The sequence below is a fragment of the Dipodomys merriami genome, unplaced genomic scaffold (assembly GCF_024711535.1).
Source record: "Dipodomys merriami isolate MVZ:Mamm:240054 unplaced genomic scaffold, mDipMer1.0.p SCAF_4, whole genome shotgun sequence".
Lineage (NCBI taxonomy): Eukaryota > Metazoa > Chordata > Mammalia > Rodentia > Heteromyidae > Dipodomys > Dipodomys merriami.
In genome coordinates, this window is record NW_027205603.1 from 64,549,536 (window position 1) to 64,572,481 (window position 22,946).

Genomic DNA, 22,946 nt, shown 5'->3' on the forward strand with positions numbered 1-22,946 from the left:
ACCACTGGAGCTACGCCCTAACCAGCCCTTTTCTTTTTCCCCAGGTAAGTTCTCATGTTTTTTTGCCCAAGGTCAGCCTCAAACTACAATCCTCCTAATCATGCCTTCTGACTAGCTGGGGCTAAAGGTATATACTACCATGATTAGCTTAGCCTCTTTTTAAAAGTAGTAATAGTTGGATTTCTACTCTTAACATGGTGTTTGCATGGTATATTTAAGTCTGTAATACATATCATTGGGATATAAAAACCTACATGAAAAATCAGTATAGTTGCTTTCAGTATTTATTTAATTTTTAAATTCTTAACAAAAACTCATCATTTCAAAACAGCAATGAATACACAAAGAGTTGGACTTACCCTTTCTCAATCCCATCATCCTTAGCAGGAGGATTCAAAGACTCGCCCTTCCAAGACTTATGAATTGCTGTTTTTACTCTGTCTGGTTTTCTGGGAGATTTTGGAGGTTGTGTTAAACTCACTTCCTCTTTCTAAAAAGCAAGAAGATAATAAATTAAATAAAAAGTGAGCAAAATGAAAAAAAGAATAAATCATAGTTCTGCTCATGCATTTGATTTCTGATTTATGTGATCACTATAGGATTTCTACTTCACTGACCAAAATGGGAATTTTATCTTTCTCTAAATCCAGTTTCCTACAACAAGCAGAATAAAATCAAACAGCAATTTACATCATAAGAAGAGAAGAGACAAACACTTATATGTCCTGACTTCCACTATTCAGAAAGCTAGCTGTTTCCTAGAGAGTGAACTTGGTAGAAACTATTCTTCCTATAACTTGAATGGTTAGAAGCAGGGGGGAGGAAAGAAGGGGATGAAGCAAAGACATTGTTGGTCTCTAAGAACACTGTACCTAAGAACACTACTTCCTTCCATTTGGGGATATTTTAAATTTCATTGTCATGTTTCCCATTCTTAAAACTTCTTCATGTCAAAATTTAACAATTCAAATTCAAAATGCAAAACAAGTCCAAAACAGAGGGGGAAGAAACAATTGTCAGAGAAAAGAGTACATTAAAATAAAAACATAGAAGAAGCTTAAGGGGGCTGGGAAGGTGGCTCAGTGGTAGAGTGCTTGCCTTACATGCATAAGGCCTGGTTTCCATTCCTCAGCACCACATAAGCAGAAAAAGCCAGAAGTGGTGCTGTGGCTAAAGTGGTAGAGAGGGAGCCTTGAGCTGAAGAGCTGAGGGACAGCGCCCAGGCTCAGAATTCAGGCCCACGACCAGAAAAAAAAAAAAAAGAAAGAAAGAAAGAAAGAAAAAATAAGTACTTGTTCAGAAGTGATTTGTCTACTTTTGAATTTGCAGTAGTTTTCATAATTTGAAAAGCAAACATAAAAAGATTTCCTAATATGTTCAACTTCCACTGGAATATTATATACATGGCTAACAAGTAAGAATTGTATTTGTGGTGTTTTTTATCCAGAAAAAAAACAATAAAAATCTTATGTACTCCTTGCATACCTTATAACTGCTAATTGCCTCTTAAGAATTCTATAAATAAAACTAATTATTCCAGTAAGCTCTCTATATAACTCTCTAGTTTCAGAGCTGGAACCTACTCTTTTCTGTTTTAGTAATTCAGAACACAGCATGATGTTAACACTCAATAAATGAGAGGTACCACGGGAGCCTGAGCTTACAATTACACATACATCTTACAAAAGTAGTCAGATCTATAGGAAGAGACAACAGAATGGTGTGGAATGAAGGGGAAAAGGGAGTAGTTGCTTAATGATTATGATTAAATGGATAAGATGAAAAAGTTCTGGAGCTTGACTGCACAATGGTGTGGTCAAGATGGTACATTTCACACTTTTTTTTTAACCACAATATTTTTTAGGTTATGGGTATACTTAGGCTAGGGGTATACTTCAGTGATAGTTTATATTTAGAATTCATAAGGCCATGGGTACAATCCCCAGGATCCTCCCTTCCCCCATCACATACACATACACAAATTCTTAAATTAAAAAATATTAATTTTTAAGTGTCGTATAGAGATGAGCATAAGTTAGAGCTTGGGGCTTGCAAGCTTGCGTGATAGCTGTAAGGGAAAAGTCAGAGCATGAACAATGGAGGAAAATATGGCACAAGATCCAGGCAGGGAGAACCAAGGACCTGTTCTGTCATCACTAAGATGGTGAATGCCTAGTGCGTACATTTGCCTCAATTGGTGGGACTGTACTGGAAAGGCATGTTTTTTGTATAGACATTATTCTTTATTTTTTAATTTAAAAAGTAAACCAGCATCAAATTATATTCCTCAGAATATTTTCTACCAAGGAGAGATGGAGTGAGCTAAGGGTGCACTGCCCAGCTAGACAAAAACAGCATAGGGAGCAACTGAGGAAGGCACAGAAAAGTCATGTTTCCATCATGTTTACACAAATTCATTTCTCCCTTTGGCACTGTTCACTTACTCAAGCCCTTTGCTTAACCACATCACTTATTTTTTTCTTCTTCCTCACCTCTCAGCTAGATAATGTTTATCAAATGTTCCACGTTAGATATCATGCTTATGCTCCCTGAACGATGCCTCAAAGATGGTTCTTCATACCTTATGTCTGGGTCACTGGCCACACTGCTAATCAAGAAACTAAGATTAATCAGCAGAGCGGCATACAATATGGACACGAGGCATAAATGAGATCAGAAAGAAGTCAAAATAATGACAAGGACCACTGGTGCAGTAAGGTACCAAATTCCCAAACTCTGGGGAGTCCAGAGATCTCTCTTTGAACACAGTCTTTGGGTGACACATTAGTAATGCTAAAGCTTGAGTAGCAGTGCATCATCCATAAGTCATCACTCAAATTTCAGGCATTGTTAAGAATGTTGGAAGTCCAGCACCAGTGGCTTTATGCCTATAATCTTAGCTATGTAAGAGGCTGAGATATGAGGATCACAGTTGGAAGCCAGTCCATGCAGGAAAGTTCATGAAATTCTTATTTTGAATTAAACACACACACACACACACACACACACACACACACACACACACACACACACATACACACACATATACACACACACACACACACAGCTGGAAGTAGAGCTGTGGCTCAAGTGGTAGAATGCTAGCCTTAAGCAAAAGAGCTCAAGTACAATGCCCAGGTCCCAAGTCAAGCTCCAGGATTGTCACAAAAAGCCAACTCCCTGAATTTCAGGACCCTAACTCTTTTCAAAACAACTAAATAAGGTTGTGCTGGTAGCTTTAGTGTGGTCTTGTTTATTTACCATAGCTAAGATATGGAACCAACCCAGATGCCCCTCAGTAGATGAATGGATCAAGAAAATGTGGTATATATACACAATGGAATTCTATGCCTCCATCAGAAAGAATGACATTTCCCCATTTGTTAGGAAATGGAAAGGATTGGAAAAAATTATATTAAGTGAAGTAAGCCAGGCCCAAAGAAGCATAGGTCCCATGGTTTCCCTTATTTGCAATATATAGTATAGGTATGAGTCAAGCGGAAAAGGTCAGATAATGTGATGTTAGGAAAATGAACCCTTAAATATGTATTTTAATGTTTTCGTTTCTTTCATGCATGTGTTTCTAACGCATTTATAAGATTATTTCTTTGTTGCTTTGTATGTCCCTCCCCCACAGTGTAACCCCCGCTTTCACTATATTTGATGTCAGTATAACATGTGGAGGAGATGGGGACAAACAAGTCGTTTAAGGATTCACGTGGACCTGTTGCAACAATGAGAAGTACAAAATGTCATGTCAAAACCAGCTTTACAATGTCGGTGTGGGGGGGGAGGGAGGTATAATTGGGTGGGGGGAGGGGGGAGGCGGGGAAGGGAGGTGAAGGGTAAACAAAGGAGGAGGCTGCAATGGTTGGTAAGAAATGTATGCATTATCCTGCCCATGTAATTGTAGCCCCTCTGTACAGTATGTTCTCAAATTAAAAAAAAAAAAAAAAAAAAAAAAAAAAAAAAAAAAAAAAAAGCAGGAAGCAAGTTGTGACTCAAAAAAAAAAAAAAAAAAAACAACTAAATAAGGATTCTCTGATGGAGGTACACAAGCATTTGGTACACTTTTAAAGTTCTCCATCTAAATCTAGGTTTAAAAGAAAAACAGACCAAGAATAACTGTAGTATTTCCAGCTCTAAAACACTACTTAGAAAATAAATTTTTTTAATTGCATTATATACCTTCCTGTCCTAAAATAAGATATCTTGCTAGCTACTCAGGAGGCTGAGATCTGGGGAATAAAACAGCTTGAACACAGAGCTATCATTTAAAGAAGTTTTATGTCACTATGGCCAATAGTAATTAATATTTTGCAATGCCTTTAAGGCTAGTAAGATTAATGAGGGTCTTAAATGCAGGTTACTATATCTCTAAAAGTATTTATTGCTTATTTAATCTATATAAAGTCAATTAACTTTTTTATCTTTTCTGATTTATTCCCTTATCCTTTTTTATCCTTTTATTCTTTCCCATGTAATGGAAGATCACTTTTTGTAATTCTGTTATTTCTAGTTCTTACACATCCATTTAATATATATTTACTAAGCTATTACTATGTGCCAGGAACTGTTATATATAATAGGGACAACTAATTAACCAAAGAAAACATCCTTACATTCTAGTAGGAAATATGGGACAATAAGCAGGTAAATTACATGGTAATCATAAACACAATAAAGCAAAATAGAGCAGAATAAAGGGCACAGATAAAGATGGAAGGGGTGTGCTATTCTATGCAAGTATGCTTATATAGAAGAGTCAAGCTAGTGCTCCAAAGTGATACTTGAGCAGTTACTTAAAGGAAGTGAGGAGCAACCCAGGTAAATATCTGGAGGAAAAAATGTTCTAAGTAAGAGAACAACAAATTCAAAGTCCTCTGTGTGTGTGTGTGTGTGTGTGTGTGTGTGTGTGTGTGTGTGTGTGTGTGTGTGTGTGTGTGTGAATGTGTTCAAAGAGTAGCAAAGAATTAGTGTACTGCTGACTTTACTGTAATCTTGTTTCTGTTCTTTTGGATAAATGTCCAGGCTGGGATTGCTGGGTCAAAAATTTACTTTTTTTGAGGAATCACCATCTTGGTCAAAGCCCAACAAAATAAACACCAGGAAATAAGTATATCCAAGAGGAGGGGCAGGGAGAAGAGGAGAGGTATAAACTAATGAAGGGGAGAAAGTGAAGAGAATGCAGTCAAGAATTCATTATATATACCAAAAATTAAGAAAAATAAGGAAGGGGTAGATTGAAGGCGTTGAGAATGTTGAAGGACATGACATTGATCAAGATGCATTGAAGGCCGGGCACCGGTGGCTCACGCCTGTTATTTTAGCTACTCAGGAAGCTGAGATCTAAGGATTGTGGTTCAAAGCTAGCCTAGGCAGAGAAGTCTGTGAGACTTTTATGTCCACTTAACCACCAGAAAACCTGAAGTGGTGCTGTGGCTCAAGTGGTAGAGCACTAACCTTGAGTTGAAGAGCTGAGGGACAGTGTCCAGGCCCAGAGTTCAAGCCCCATAATAGACCCAAAAAAAAATAGATGCATTGTATTCATGAACTGCTTTGCTATATGGTACCACTTTTGTATAACTACTTAAAGATAATAAAAATAATAATAAAATAATCATAAAGAATTAGTGTAGCTGAGGTAGAGTAAGAGAAGAGTGGCAGGAGTCTGACAGGAACTGTACAGCTATGTAAACACTGGATTCTATCCTGAGTGGAAGAGGAAGCCACTGTTGAATTTTGAGCAGGTAGGTGCCATTACCATATATTTTAAAAAGATTACATTGATTGGTAGTTGTGATCTTCTTTTTCCTAGCTGTGGTATGGTAGCAAATTCATTAGTACAACAACAACAAAGCAAATATAGTGATGAACTTTCATGGCCATCTAACTATAAACTTAATAGGAGATCACAGCATCAACTTTACACCCTACCTGGACGTCAGGTATCTGTGGGATGCAAGACTTAGGTCTTAGTGGCAAGAGGGTTGCCATTTGTGGGAAAGGGTCAATATCCATCCTTGGTTTCTCCTGCCGGAGGCGCCAGAATTTCAGTTCAGCACTAGCATGTTTTGTGGAGGTTGAATGAGTGACGCAGAATCTTGGTGCCCTTTCACAGGAAAAACAAGTTTAAGAAAAAAAGATATTATGATTAAATAAGACAATCAGAACTCAAAGCCTGTAAGTAATATAATAGCTGAGCTCATAATTATCAATCTTGCTAAACCTCATTTCTAGTCATTTCTGTTTCTTTTTCTGCTACCTACACTTAAAAAATATTTTCTTTATGTCACTGTCTGCAACCTCTTCATTCATATAAAAGATAATATGTATTAGAGGGAAAAATCATACAATTACATTCAAAATTATTATCTGATTGATAAGAAATGGAAATCTAAGCTGGGCGCTGGTGGCTCACACCTGTAATCCTAGCTACTCAGGAGGCTGAGATCTGAGGATCGCGGTTCAAAGCCAGCCCAGGTAGGAGAGACTGTGAGACTCCTATCTCCAATAAACCACCAGAAAACCTGAAGTGGCACTGTAGCTCAAGTGGTAGAGCACTCCCTTGAGCTGAAGAGCTGAGGGACAGCGCCCAGGCCCAGAGTTCAAGCCCCACGACCGACAAAAAAAAAAAAAAAAAGAAATGTAAATCTATTGATGAAAGAAAATTTAAAAGAAACTGTCGTTTCTAGTAAAATAGAATAAAATGTACTGTGATGATTTTTAAAAGTATATCACCTTTACAATGACAATAATAAATGTATATAATTTGTATACATAGGACCACTATAGAAATACCTTGTATCTTTTTGTATATCTTAAATATAAAATAATTTTCATGAAAAAGAACAATTCACTGTATATAAAAGAACACAAATTGCATAAGGAATGTAGAATTCCTAGTGGGAGCTGATGTCAGGGAAGTAGGCAAGGACCAGAGTATGATTACCTTACTTGATAATTTCAAAAACCTCAACTTTATACTAAAACTTTTAGGGCCATCAATGATTTTTACAGCAGAGAAATGACAAATCAGATGGGGCGTACATAGTCACTGATCATCAAATGGCACATGTGTTCCCTATGGTGTCATTCTCTTTTCCCAGGAGAAATGCGACCTCCACTGTGTACCTTGTGGATCACCACACATTTTAGGATGTTAATTTCACTTGTGCATTCCTCTCACCAGACTATGACCTGTTAACATGACTAGGTTTTACCTTTTATCATTAGCACAGCAGTTGTCCTATAATTGTTCAAGAAATGTTTATTGAGATAATAAACCTGCACCTATAACTACATGTATGTACACACACACACACACACACACACACACACACACACACACACCTTATGAGATAGTGTTTAAACATGTAATATATAGAAGGATGTGCTCACAAGATTAAAAGGGAACTTAAGTACTGTTCAACCACATTAAAGACACCCAAATATTATCATTATCTAAAATGTACTTATCTAATGTACTTATCATCTAAAAGATAAGTATATTAGAAAAGGCCAAAGATATAATTAATCTTTTCATTTTAAATTTAGATAGAAAGAAAGATAGATAGACAGACAGACAGATAGATAGATCTAGATCTAGATAGATTGGTCTACATATAGATAATATATAGAGATAAAGGCATTATTCATAGGTGGATAAGAAAAAAATGGAAGTAAATTTGACTCTCATTGTTTTTCTTACCAATATAGAAGTAAAGGTTTTACAACCTCAACTTGAATATTTTTTAAATGGTCATCAGTCCACTGAGCTCCATCTAATAGTTTCAGTTTTGATAAGATTTCTGGAGAAAGGTAGCACTCTCCACTGCTCACAAGATAGCATTTTTTCATCTTCTCAAGATGTCTGAAATAAAATTACACAGCACACACACGGTAGAATACTCCACCAGTCAAATGTAATGTTTCGACATAACGACTTGTAAACGAACTTTACAACTTGGTGGGGGGCGGGGATGGGAAGGGATGGGAAGGGGAAACAAAGGAGGAGGCAACAATGCTTGATAAGAAATGTATTCATTATCTTGCCCATGTAATTGTAACCCCTCTGTATGGTATTTTCACAATAAAAAAGTAATGTTTCAAATAAGTAATAAACTATCTCAAAATTAGCATTGCTTTATAGGAGTTTTAAGTCTCTGTGGAGGTAAAATATTTCTCAAGTTGTTTTCTAATTAAGCTGAGTAGTCTTCAAAGCCCCACATCCTAATCTCAGAATTTGTAAACTTGTTACCTAAATCCTTTGGACCTCCAGAACAGTTTATTTAGGCCACTAAGTTCGTGTTCACTTATTATACCAATAATAGAAACTATAATATTGATTCTCAAAAAAACTCTAAGGTTTCTTGAAAAAAATGTCCCTGGTAGTAACCATCCCATGATCAATCATAATCACCTGTTTAGTAACTTGGTTGATCTTGTAACTATTAAGTTCTGTGATTTGTATATCATTAAAATAACTAGGACAAACCTGTCTCTGAGAATTACAGTCTATTACAATGATCCACTTTAAAGCAGATCAGGAAATTATAGACAAAAGTAAGAACTTCCTAAAGTAGTGTCCTCTTAAGATTCTTAGACTTACATTAACCTAAAACATATGGAGCTGGCTAATGGAAGATCTGAGCCCATTGAAGCCCTGGGAGTGCTCTAGCAGAAAAACTTGTTCAGATATCCAGGTATGTGGCATCTAACCAAAGATTATTAAATTTGTTAACCAAGTAGATTACTAAGGAAAAAGTCCTTAAATTAGCATAAGTGTCTATCTTATGCAAGCATGGTTACATACCAGGTAATTTTTTTTCTAGCAGAGTTCTATATCATTGGAATATTACAAAGCTTACATAGAATGATTTTTGAGCAGTTCTAAAGTTAACAGAATGAAATATGCAAACCCAAATAATTAAAATTATTACCCAGAAGCCATAAAATCAGAAAGCTTGCAGAATCAAAATTTATTATAAAAATACTTTATTATTATTGTTCATTCAAAATATAAATTATATACCTTTATGTTTATTTTAAGCTTTTTGCCAATGCTTTAAAAACCTAAACAGACATTCTATGATTTGTTTTTAAAACTATTAAGAAATAAAAAATAGAAATACCTTTGATGTCTTCCAGGCTCCTTAAGAACTTTTAACCTCTCGATATCCATCCAGAGCCACCAATACCTTTCTCCTAATGTGCCCTTTATAAATTTCTTAAATCTTTCAAATTCCTTTCTATTACCAATGTCATAAGTTCTGTGAGAAACACACCAGTCAGCCCTGCTCTCAGGTCCAATGCTCTCACTTGCTGAACTTAGACTTATTTTTCCTAGTTTGTCTTCTAGGTTTTCATCTGTAGTTGGAACTCCTCTACCTACTAACTTTTGACAAAGGGCAGACTCAAAACAATCATCAAATGACACTTGTGTTACATGGGTGAAGTCTATAAAGTCTGGGTTTTCCAAAACTAACCCAGTAATTTTCTGAATGGCTGAATTCAAAACAAAGACCACAAAGGAGTTTAAAAATTCTTCACATGTTGAGAAATGTAATTCCAGGTGTTCCTCAATCTCACTCTGTTGCTTTTCAAGGTATATTCTCAGAAGAGCTTGAGAAGCAGTGTCTTTTACACAAACAGACCCTTCTTCTTCTTCTTCCAGTGAAATTAAGTTAGATGGTCTATTTTTTGTCCTGGGGTGAACTCCATCATCAAAGATAAAACTTTCTGCATTAAATCATAAAATGCTATTAGTTAGATAGGAATACAATTTTTATAATATATATATGTATATATATATATATATATATATATATATATATAATAGATGCTACCTAGAGCATTGCCATATGGGTTTATCGTGGAGAATGACTGCATTGACTATTATCTTCAGAAAGATTCTGCGGACACATTTGGAACCAGAAGGGAAATAACTGCCAGGATTCATTAGTTGTCTTCCCTGGACACAGCATGAGGGATGGGTGGTAAATGACTGAACAGTTATTGAAAATAGGAATACCAAATTTCTCCAAAAGAGAGCCTTTGTGAACCTGTGAAGGGGACACAGGATCCTCCAAACAAGAGGGAAGCTGGAGTAGAGGCCAAGGCAGGCATTTCCACTCATCACCACCTTGCTACCCTTTCTCTTTGTGTGTGCTTTTTACTCTCTACCTTCTACTTTAATATTTTGAAAAAGCAAGGGACACAATTATGTAGCTATTTTCCATTAGGGAGGGTTTTTTTTCTCCCTCATCACTTAGATTTAGGTTCAATTATAGAGCATTCAAACTTATCTTCCCCAGAGGTTCCCAATGCCTTTCACAGTGATTAGAGTTAAAACTGTTAAGCTGAAATCTTCTGAGTAATATTTAGATGTTTTTCATTAGCAATATCATAGTTGATGATTTCTATTTCTAGTATGTTCCTTCTGTTTTAATGCAGAGCTTGACTCACCAATAAAAGCTTCCCAAACAGAAGTTTATCTGCTTTTCAAAATAGTCAGCTTAAATAAAACAAAGTAAGGGGGCTGGGAATGTGGCTCAGTGATAGAGTGTTTGCCTAGCATGCATAAAGCCCTGGGTTCGATCCCTCAGTACCACATAAACAGAAAAGGCTTGAAGTGGCACTGTGGCTCAAGTGGTAGAGTGCTAGCCTTGAGCAAATGAAGCTCAGAGACAGTGCCCAGGCCCTGAGTTCCAGGCCTAGGACTGATTAAAAAAAAAAAGCCAGACCCAGAGAAACACAGGTTGCAAGGTTTCTCTCATTTGTGGTAGCTAAAATGGGCCTCTATACGTACAAGTAAACACCCTGGATGGTAAGCAAGGGGTTACAAATGAATTAACTGAAATATAATATAGTCTATGTAGAGTGCAGATAGTATAATTCTTTAAAAAGACTAGATCAAAGCCCAACAAAATAAGTACCAGGGAATGGGTACTTGCAAGAGGGAAGGGTCGGGGCAAGGAGAGAGGAGTAGAAGAATAAAGAGGGCACACAGAGAGAATGCAGGCAAGAATTCATTGCATATACCACAGAATTGAGAAATATAAGGGAAGGGGTGGATGGAAGGGCGGTGAGGATGTTGAAGTGATGACATCGAGATGCATTTGTTAAATGGCAATGAATAAATCAATACGTAACCTAAAAACTAACAACAGTGAGCCAAGTGCTAGTGGTTCATGTCTGTAATGCTAACTACTCAGAAGACTGAGATCTGAGGATACGGTGGTTCTAAGCCAGCCCAGGAAGGACAGTCTGTGAGACTCTTATCTCTAATTAACTACCAAAACACCAGAAGTGGTGCTGTGGCGTAAGTGATAGAGTGCTGGCCTTGAGCTTAAGAGTTCGGTGCCCAGGCCCTGAGTTAAAGCCCCACGACTGACCAAAAAAATTTAAAAAGCTCAGGTACAGCACCTAGGCCCTGAGTTCAAGCCCCATATCTAGCAGAGAGACAGAGAGAGAGAGAGACAGAGAGAGAGACAGAGAGAGAGAGACTCCAAGTAGAAAAATGCTTTTAAAAAAATCACAGAGAGGGCTGGGAAGGTGGCTCAGTGGTAGAGCGCTTGCCTGGCATGCTTGAGGCTCTGGGTTCGATTCCTCAGCACCACATAAGCAAAAAGAAAAAACGCCAGGAGCGGCGCTGTGGCTCAAGTGGTAGAGTGCTAGCCTTGAGCTGAAGAGCTGAAGGACAGCACCCAGGCCCAGAGTTCAGGCCCCACAACTGAACCCCCCCCAAAAAAATCACAGAGATAATAAATGTTTCACTGGGATTTTAACCCCACCTCATTTTCGCTCTATCAAGTTGCTTCTCCAAGAGTAGTAGTAAGTGAGCCCAGTGTGGTGGTGCAAGCTTATACTCTCAGCACTCTGATGTTGAGGCAAGAAGAGCACAGTGACTTTGTGGCTAGCCTCGGCCATGTAGCAGACCTTCTTGTCAAGAACAGAATAGCAGGTGGCAAAATAGAGTCAGGGGTTATGTGGATGATTTTTTTTTCTCCCCAACTATTCTGTCTTGACAGATTAGACCAAACAAAGGACTCGAAGAAGAGCTCTGAAGTCATTTTTGGCCTATCTTTCGCTTACCGGAAACAGATGGAGTGACTTTGCTGTGGGACATAGAACAGGGTAAGGCAAAGGTGGAGACTGTTTGCTGACATTGCTTTGCTAGTGAAAACCAATCTTTTGTTTGAGTGTAGGAGGCCTAGGGAGAAAGAGTCGTATTAGTTTAACAAAAGATAGAATTAATCTAAAAATAAATCATATACACTTTGGGGTGGTAGCCAAGTATACATAAGTATGTTAACAGAAATATGGTGGGATCAAGGGAAGAGACCAGATGAATGAAGAGAGGAAAGGAGTGGAAATACTCTCATAAAATACAATACAGGCTGGGACTGTGGCTTAGTGGTAGAGTGCTTGCCTAGCATACGTGAAGCCCTGGGTTGGACTCCTCAGTACCACATACACAGAAAAAGCTGGAAGTGGGCATTGAGGCTCAAGTGCTAGAGCGCTAGCCTTGGGCAAAGAGAGGCACAGGGACAGTAACCAGGCCCTGAGTTTAAGCCCCAAGACCAGAAAAAAATATTCAATGCAGCCAGCCCCTGGGGCTCACTCCTGTAATCCTAGCTACTTAGGAGGCTGAGAACTGAGGATTGCAGTTCAAAGCCAACCCAGGCAGGAAAGTTTGTGAGATTCTTTTTGTTGTTGTTGTTGTTTTGGAGGGGTGGGTCATGGGGCTTGAACTCTGGGCCTGGGCGCTGTCCCTCAGCTCTTCAGCTCAAGGCTAGCACTCTACCACTTGAGCTACAGCGCCACTTCCGGTTTTCTGGTGGTTTATTGGAGATTAGTTTCATGGACTTTCCTGCTCGGGCTGGCTTTGAACCATGATCCTCAGATCTCAGCCTTCCGAGTAGCTAGGATTACAGGTGTGAGCCACCGGCCCTCGGCAGTTTGTGAGATTCTTATCTCCAATTAACCACCAGAAAACTGGAAGTGGTGAAGTGGTGCTGTGGCTCAAGTGGTAGAGAGGCAGCCTTGAGCTGAAGAGCTGAGGGACAGCGCCCAGGCCCAGAGTTCAAGCCCAATGACTGACAAAAAAAAAAAAAAAAAAAAAAAAATCAATGAATATTTTACAAAATTAAGAAAATCGAATGAAGGAGTGAGGTTAGGAGGGATGGAGGAGAATGATGAAATGGATGACATTGATCAATATTCATTGTATTCATATACTACTTTGTTGAATGGCAACTTCTTTGTACAACTACTTAAAGCTAAAAATAAAAGATTTATAGTATTCCTCCAGTCACAAAACAGATAAACCTTTATAACACTAGTTAATGCTACACAATATGTAAAAGAAAATTATTTTATAGAAAAAAGAAAATTGCACTGAAATGTGTATTGGCTAAAGGAATATTAGGAAGAAAATTTTAATCTAGACTTTTTAATTGATCACAAAGAAAGAAGTATGTCACATAACCATGAAGTACTTCTCTACTCCAACTCTTGGGCTATTGCTGACCAAAGCAGAGCACAAAACTCTGCTTCCCAGATTCACAATTGTCTTTTTTTTTTTTTTTTACTGTTTTATTAACTTCACATGTAAGCAGCCAGAACTAATTCCCCGGATTGATCTTCCCTTGACATGTTTATTGGTCCTAACCATCAGTACATATTTTTATGACATTCCTGACAATTATAGAGGGTATAAATTAAGAGAAAAATAATACTTAAAAATAAGTATAAGAAGGAGGGTGGGGAGAGGGGGAGTGTAGTTGTGGAGGTGGGAGGGAAGGGATAGTAGGGGAAAAAAACAAAGGAGGAGGCAACAATGCTTGATAAGAAATGTACTCAGTACCTTGCTCATGTAACTGTAACCCCTCTGTACAGTATTTTTACAATAAAAAACAGATTTAAAAAAAAAGTATAAGACAGAAGGAAAAAATCCCTTTAGTACCTCACTAAAAATTATTCAGCAGAAATAATGGAAATGGTAAAATATTTTAACACTTTTGATGAATATTATCAAAACACCTATTGCTCACACTGATTAGGAACTACAAAACAAAAAGAAAAAACAGTTCAAGTAATCTAAGAGTATCCATTCTAATACAGATAGAAAAGAGGTTTCCTCTTGTATGACATATTTGATCAGCTGTCTGCAGTATTCTGTTAAAAAGAATTTGGAGCCATGCCCTAGCTCAGCAGAAAGATGGTCTGTCACGGATGGAGACTAAGACTAACAGCATACAGGCCACATATTTGTCACTGCTTATTTCATATACACTCATCTATTAGGAATATGTTGTGGAGTCTTTATCTCCATTTCCAGCCTGGGAAGAAGCAAATGTTTCTCTCTCCTTTTCTATTTTTCTCTACTTCAAACTTGCCACACTAAAATAAATCCTTGCTAAAACTTTCACCTTGTGAGATTCTTTTCTTTGTGAGACACCTTGGAGTGACTTTCATGAGTAGATCTCAAGGACTTCTGAGTTAGAGTGGAACCACAGTACAGTGAAGGTAACGGCTTCACTATACTATGACAACCAAGAAAGACCATTGGCTCTAGGTCACATCTATCCAAATGTACTTGTATGACCCAACATTTGTGCATCACAGAGGACAAATTTATCTTATAGTCTTTTATTACTCTAATGAATTTTACTACTAAGTAATTATCTAAACAACACAGAAAACTCAATTTGCCATCTTTCTGTACAAAATTAATTGAACCCAAATAGCAATGATTTTGGAATAAAACAGATTATCCTTGTATCTTGGGTGATTCTGAGTATGTTCTTCAATCTTGCTTCTGTTACTTCAGACATGAGAATAATACTTCTAATTGTATTTCAGATGAAACAGTACAGAGCAAATATGTCAGCATAACTATATTCCTATTACAGAATAATTCCTAATTGTGTCTGAGAAGTATTTTACATTGTTTTCCTTGTTTAAGAGCTACAAATGAAATTCATACCTCTGAAATGATGTTTCATTGACGTGCCAAGTTATGAAAAAGATAATAACACTTTACCTCACCAAGAGAAATGTAGAACTTTTTCATAATTATCAGATCATCTTCGTCAGTGAGGGAAGGCTGTGGACTGGGTATTTTTCTTAGGAGCCAGGGAGCAAAATTCGCACCTATTGTAAAATTCATACCTGACTTGCTCCATCTTACTTGTGAGACCAGTTTGGCTAACCTGCATTTCAGAAATCACAAATTTTATAATAAGTTTTAGGTATGGTAGAACTTAGGAGAACAAAAGCTAAAGTTTGAATTTGTAGATGTAAGCAACTCTCTCCTAACTCTGTAGAATGATTCCCTTAGGCTCTGCTAAAGTAACAATGAATAGTTATTCATTGATTAATCATTTTTAGTTTATTATAATTGAAAAAATGCATATTCTAAGAAAGTTTAAACTTTGGTAAAATTTGAGAACATACTCACTTATACTTTAAAAGCTATGGTACATAAAGAAAAACCTCAGCCCTGTGCTGACATTCTTTTTGGCATCACATTAACAAATACTTTACTCATTGATAGACACTATCATTGATAGACACTATCATTGATAGTACCACTATCATTATAATATTAGTAACTTAATTTGAAGATAATTTAAAGGTAGATTTAAAAGTACAGTGATGAAAGAGGTATAGCTGAAATAGAATTTTGCTAAGAAATCACAGAAAAATAGCTTTAGGTGAAAGAAAAACATACATGGAAAAATATGTATATTGATGAAACTACAATACCTGTATTCAAAATAGCAATCACTTTCCAGAAAAGCTGGAAGTCTTTCTTTTTTGATCCATTTGATACCTTGTTCACGATTAAGACACTATTGGGAGAAAATGAAAAAAAGAAAAAGAGAGTCAAAGAAAATCATCTTTCAGGACAATTGATGCCTAACCATGATCTCTATCACTAGGAACTTCTATTTCTACAAGAGACAACAACGATGCTGAGCTTCAAATATGAGTCAGGGCATTCTTGCCCCTAAAACCTCTCTCCATCTCTGGGTCAACTATCACTACCAACTTACAGATTAGCAAATTGAATTCAGAAAATTTTGTAACTTATGAAAAAGGAGAAATGCAGGGGAAGAATTCAGCTTTAGTATTGTGTGTGTGTGTGTGTGTGTGTGTGTGTGTGTGTGTGTGTGTGTGTGTGCATGCGCGCATGCCAGTCCTGGAACTTCAACTCAGAGACTGGGCTTTTTTGCTCAAGGCTAGCACTTTATTACTTGAGCCAAAGCTCCACTTCCAGCTTTTGGGTGGTTAACTGAAGATAAAAGTCTCACAAACTTTCCTGACTGGACTGGCTTCAAACCTCAATCCTCAGATCTCAGCCTCCTGAGTTAGTAGGATTACAAGCATGAGCCACCGGTTCCTAGCTAGCATTAGTGTTTTTGCTGCTATAAAATGAGTAAAGAATAATCAGAAACAGAAAGAGAATCACCAAGAAAACTCAGCTCACCAAGGCCACTGAAGGACCCTATTCTAGTTTTAGATTTTTTTTTGTTAAATATTTAACATCCCCCAGCACTCTCCTGGAGATATCGAGGTTAATCTACAGTAGAGGCATCATAGTGTAGGTTTTTGGGGACTCCAAACCAAGAAGAGTTTTCTATAGATCATGCCCTGATCTGACCTAAAACATGACTAGCAAGGTAGAGGCACAGGCGTGAGTAGAGGGAAAAAAAAATCTAGTATTTTTTATCTCAGGATGTATCTGAGGAATGGAAGGAGGAAGGTTGAAGAAGTAGGCAGGAATCTCATTGTAGGGAAAAAAATTAAGGAATTTAGATTTTACCTGTGGTTATGCATCCAGTACAAAGTTATTAAGTGTTTATGAAGATACCTAAAACATTCACCTTAATATTGACACTATTTTCTTCCTTATATTCACTTTCCCTAGATTTAAAAAAAGTCAGAACCTAGATAAATGCTACTAACAAGTAAAAACAACCAACAAAATACATATTTCAGGTAGGTAAATGTGTCTGCATTTACATGGCTTCCATAGACCAACTGCTACATGAAGAGTTGTGTTGTGACAGTGGCATTAGAGTCAACACACAGATCATGGCAGATCCCAGTGAGAAAAGTGAGTGGTCACACAACAATGCTATAGCATCTGGTAAGATGGTGTTTACAAAGGTTCAAAAGGCGTACCATGTGGCACAAAGACACTAGTCTCCTACTGTTGGAAAACTGGGCACATAATAGTTTCCTCTGGCCCATCAAAAGCATCCACTTGTTCTCACCAACCAATCAAAGAAAACTTCTAGATCCAATTTGGCTATTAATTATGAACTAAGGTAGTAAGTAGTAAGTACAGCACAATAATATACCTAATCTTTGGAAAGAGAAGCCCAAGGACTTTCACATTAATTTCATCAGATGCTTTCTCTATTTTGCAAAATATAAACTCAACTATATTTTCTTACCATAATATTGTAGTTGACATTGATGGTCTCCTCTTCTCTGTGGACATGCATTTGAAGAGGTTTAACCTCATTCTTTCCTTTCCTTATAACATCATAGATGGGATTTCGAGGTTGCTGGTTTAGAAGAATTTTTTTCAGTTGTTTTTCTAAAAGTTGTGGGGCCTCGTTAATTATTTCAAAGACTCCATAATCCATATTAAATCTAATTGCTTCTGAAAATGTCTGTAAGATAATAATTGAAAGAAATTTTAAACTCAAATCCACTATCTCTAAGGAAGACGATTTTATATATGCACACACATTTTTACTTTTGTATGCTTAGTCATTTCCTCTTTTTTAGAAGCTCTGAAATCCCTTGGCTAGAGGTATGTTAGATCCAATCACTCTTTCCCCATCAGTGAATTTATACCATAAGGTGTCAATATAAGCTAAAGAAAAAGTTTCTTTTGTATAAACATCTTACCTCTGTGATTCTTTGAATCTAGAGAAAAATATAAACCTTGTTTTTATGAAACCATGCTACCATCTTGTCAGTAGAAGAAGTGGATTACTAGGGAAGAATGAACAAAGAAATAATACTCCCATTATCTGCTTTATTCCCAAGAATCATGAAAGCAAACAATTTCTTTTCCCCAAAAGGAGAAAACTAAGCACAATATGTTCTTCATTTAAAACTATTTCAACACCATTCCTCATACTGTGACAAAAAGGACTGCAAGAGAATAATATGTCTGAGCTTTTCTCAGTAATTACTAAATGCTGCCAACTTTTATTTAATGCTAACTAGATAGTATACAACAGTCAGGAGTCTTCAGCCTGTTAATAAATTCCAGTCTGTTAATAAATAGATCTTTGACTTCAGGTCAATCATTGAACACCTGTAGGCTTTTTTGTTTTGTTTTGTTTTTGTCGGTCATGGGGCTTGAACTCTGGGCCTGGGCACTGTCCATCAGCTCTTCAGCTCAAGGCTAGTACCCTACCACTTGAGCCACAGCACCACTTCCGTTTTTTTCTGCTTATGTTGTGCTGAGGAATCGAACCCAGGGCCCCATGCTGGTGAGGCAAGCATTCCAGCACTGAGCTACCTTCCCAGCCCTACCTTTAGGCATTTAATCTGCTTAAGACCTAATTGGTGAGCTAGGCACCAGTGGCTCACTCCTGTAAACCTATCTGCTCAGAAGACTGAACTTCACAGTTCAAAGCCAATCTGGATAAGAAAGTCTGTGAGACTCTCATCTCCAATTAATCAGCAAAAAGCCAGAAGTAGAACCATGGCTGAAATGGTAGAATGCCATCCCTGAATGAAAAAGCTAAGGGTTAAGTATTCAGGCCCTGAGTTCAAGCTCCAATACCAGCATGAAAATCAAACAAAGAAGTTAATGTTCCTAATCCACAATCAGGCCCCTTTTCCAAAATATTCACTTATTTTAGAGTACCAAGTGAACAGACCACTCATTCATATAATTCATATATGTTTAATCAAATGGTAGACAAGATCAAACACTTCTCTATGGGTGTTCATTGCTTCTTTCAAGTTTTATTAAGGGATTTCTAGATACACGACAGTTATAATAAATGGCAGGATGTCACTGTAAGATGGAGCTAGAAATATATAAAAATGTATTTGAATTAATATATCGAAATAATCTCTAAAATCTGTCTGCCTTTCTAAGGCATTTAAAATACATGGACAGGCCAAGGCCAGTGGTCAAGCCTGTATTCATAGCTACTCATTCTAAGCCAACCAGGACAATAAAAAAAAAAAAGGCGGACAGGATTTATCTGCAATTAATCACCATAAAAAGCTAGACTGGATCCAGGCTCTAGTGGCTCACACCTATAATCCTAGCTACTCAGGAGGCTGAGATCTGAGAATTGCAGTTCAAAGCCAGCTCAGGTAGAGAAGCGCATGAAACCAATTAACCACTAAAAACCTGGAAGTGGAGCTGTGGCTCAAGTGGCAGAGCACTAGCCTTGAACACAAAAGCTCAGAGACAGTGCCCAGGCCCTGAGTTCAAGCCCCAGGACTGGCACCAAGAGTAAAATAAGAAAAAGAAGAAAGAAAATAGCTAGAAAGCCGGGTGCCATTGGCTCCCAACCTGTAATCCTAGCTACTCAGGAGCTGAGATCTGAGGATCACGGTTCAAAGCCAGCCCAGGCAGGAAAAGCCAAGAAACTCTTATCTTCAATAAGCTACCAGAAAACCAGAAGTGGCACTGTAGCTCAAGTGGTAGAGCTCTAGTCTTGAGCTGAAGAGCTGAGGGACAGTGCTCAGGCCCAGAGTTCAAGCCCCATGACCAACAAAAAAAGTTAGATTGGAGGCATGGCTCAAGTGGTAAGAGCACTAGTCATGAGTATAAAAGTTGACTGAGAACAGAAAGACTGAGTTCAAGCCCTGGTACCAACAATCACTCAATCAAATTCACAGAGCTTGAGATGAGTATCTCCATAGAAACCCCAGAGCTAAGACTTACTTGCCCCCAAATTAAAAGTAGAGTTCAATGATTAAGTATGAATAATTATCTATAAATTGTGTAGTTGTCTTTAATAAGTAGATTTTTTTGTCTCCTGTATCTGTCTGCTAAATATGGAACTCAAACAGGCATCTAAACTTCATAAATATCCCCAAACTATACTACTACTAGACTAAAGAGATAAAAGAGTACTGCTCTCAGAGACCAAATTTATCTGGTTTGGGAAAAGGAAATAAATTAAATGTGGCAGAAAATGTATATCAAATATTAATAGGGTGGGGGGGAAGGAAGCACTATAATGTAAATGGCCATCTGGAACTGATTTCTTTTAGTTCTGAGAATCTACAGAACAAGTGAGCCAGTTTCACCTTTAATTTGTTATTTTCCTTTCTTTTTCTTGTGCCTCCTACCCTTAAATATGGTAGCCAATGGAACACAAAGTTGTGATAATCCAAAGCAATGAATGTCCACTAACAATTCAATGGAAAAAGAAAAAATATCCTACTAATCAAGTAAAAAATACTTAGATTAAAAAAATTAGACAGACTATAATATTTATTCTGAGCCCCTATAAAATGAATATATAACTATTTTGTGGTATTAATTAGTTCAGATACAGTTGGCAGAAATGACAGGAGACAATAACTAGCTTATGGAACATCTGCCATGGGCTGGGTATGTGATTGGCACCTTAAATGCACTACCTTCCTAAGGTAGTTTTCTACAGAAAATGAATGCTTGAGATGGCCAAGTAATAAGCTATGGATTTAGAGCCATGACGTGCTAGATAAGGGCTCTAGAAATGAGTCTGTCTTGTCCAAAAGACAGCTCATCCCTGCTTCATTATATTGCCTCACATATAAGAAAACTAATGTGCATGTACTGAACAGTTTATGCTAGGCCTTGTGCTAAAGTATCAACTCCATGAAGTTAGTGGAGAGCAGAGATTCAAACATACAGTGTTTTTATTTCAAAGGCTACACTCTCATTAATTCAGATTTTTCTAGTAAAGGCACAGAGGCAGAAATGTGGCGTCTATGGGTAACTCATGTAAGTTCAATGCAGTTGAATCAAACTAGAATAGCTATAGATAGAAGAGTTTAACAGAGGAGAAAGACTTGAAATAGGTTAAGATAGATAGGACCATCCTATAGCGGTTTATACACCATTTAAGAAGCAAAGGCTTACCAATGCTGAAGGTTTCACAATGCCCCACTTCAAATTATAGCCCAGAACCATAGTAATGAAAACAGCATGGTGCCAACAAAAACAGACATGAAGACCAACAGAATAAAAGATCTAGAAATAAATCTATGCAGTTATAATATCTGTCAAAAGTAATATTTTCAACAAGTAGTTCAGGGAAAACTGGATATCTACACAATATTGAAATTGAATGTCTCTCTGTCATTTAGTTCTAATACCAGTATGCAAAGTGAATCAAGTATCTTAAGGTAAGACCTTAATCCCTGCCAGGGCAGGGAGGGGCCGGAGGAGGAGGAGGGAGAGAAGAAGAAATTAAGGAAGAAGAATAGAGAAAGTAGGAGGTTGAAGTTGGTTGATAAAGAATGAATATTTATCAGTTAGATAAGGGAGAGAAAGAAATGCAGCAAAAGAAATTGCCATTGCAATGGGACATTTTAGTGAACTGTAAACAGTCTGGCATTAATTGTTTTAATTTTTCTTATATGTAAGTACTTGTATAGAGGGGTTTCATTTCAACATGTCAATTTATAAATATAATGTCACTATTAAATTTTAATATGTGAGAGGAAAAGATACAAGCTTAAAGAGAAAGGCACGGGACTGGTTCAACACAGACCTGGCATTCCACACTCTCAGTACATTCTCTTGAGCCAGTGGTCTCAGTGTTCACATCACCATCACCTAGGAACTTTTAAGACATATCAACTCTTATGGCCTTCCCCCCAATCAGAAACTGGATGGGGCGTAGCATTCTCAACTTTAACAAGCTGTAATTAATTCTAATGCACACTTAACAGTTGAGATTCATTGCTTTAGAATGATGGTGAGGAATTATTAGCTAAAGAGAGGAGAATCCACATTGAGACAAGCTCCAAAGTCCACATTCCATCTACTCCCTCATGCTGACTGTCCTGTGTACTCATGGTATATAAGCAGATGTCCATCTATGTTCCAAACTTGGGAGAAAGACCCTGCCCTTTCATTATGATGTAAATTCCTGTTGCCTGCTTCAGAAGAGTATCTCCTACCATCAAATCCTTTGGTTTTACCCTTCACCAAACTTCTAAATAAAAGACAGGGGGGAGGGAGACAGAACTGAATAATAGGAACTATTTTCTCCCCAAAGCTGAGTAGGCTGATTTAAACAATGCTCAGGTTTTAATCATATGATGGGGGGAAAATCTTCAGTTTGCGCCTAAACCCACCCCTCCCTCTTCAATATGTTGCAGCCTGCCCTTTCTCTTACTTAATTTCTTATTTCAAGGGTATCATTTTCCAAATGTTCTAAAATGAATTGGCTGAAGGTGGTGAAAGCTAACTTTGTAGTACTAGTCATCCATGTGCGAAAAATATTTTCACAGAAAAAGCAAGTGCATGAAAATATTTTTACCACAATAAATTGCTGGTTCCACATTTCTTTGAAAAGAGGAGGGAAAAAACCTGTGAATAATTAGTGATGTGTTTAAACTGCCAGCCCAGCTACACTGAAACTTACTGGGTGCCAAATTATTTAGTTGAACAGTATTTAAATTAAAAACTAATGACTAGGTTAATTTAATACATGTTCATCTCCACTCTAGCTCTGTCTTTACTAATTGAGCTCCAAATCTATATTTTAAACATACATCCTTGTCAGTGAATAAAAACCATCTGACTAGTTAAATATAACGAGTCAGTTACCAATAACAACTTCTTTTAATCTGTGTTTATTGTCATTTTAGATGTTTAACTGTAACTGTTTAGTAGGCAGCCACCAATGAGATGGAAGGAACAATGTGCCACATAAAATGTATAG

The 22,946-nt window shown here is 37.3% G+C and overlaps 1 protein-coding gene across 7 annotated transcripts in view; it reads right to left on the reverse strand.

Moving 5' to 3' along the window:
• LOC138805896 (regulator of G-protein signaling 22-like) overlaps positions 1-22,946 on the reverse strand; it is a 123,270-nt gene that overhangs the window by 55,809 nt on the left and 44,515 nt on the right. For 6 of the 7 annotated variants that reach the window (XM_069991138.1, XM_069991135.1, XM_069991137.1 and 3 more), the window contains 8 exons: positions 17,472-17,693; positions 15,775-15,860; positions 15,050-15,218; positions 12,097-12,214; positions 9,135-9,741; positions 7,712-7,873; positions 5,938-6,112; positions 360-490 (listed from right to left, as the gene is read on the reverse strand). In XM_069991138.1, coding sequence (XP_069847239.1) covers positions 360-490; positions 5,938-6,112; positions 7,712-7,873; positions 9,135-9,741; positions 12,097-12,214; positions 15,050-15,218; positions 15,775-15,860; positions 17,472-17,693 — 1,670 coding nt within the window. Of the gene's footprint in view, positions 1-359; positions 491-5,937; positions 6,113-7,711; positions 7,874-9,134; positions 9,742-12,096; positions 12,215-15,049; positions 15,219-15,774; positions 15,861-17,471; positions 17,694-17,934; positions 18,016-22,946 lie in introns of those variants that run through there. The other variant, XM_069991141.1, reaches the window with a different exon arrangement.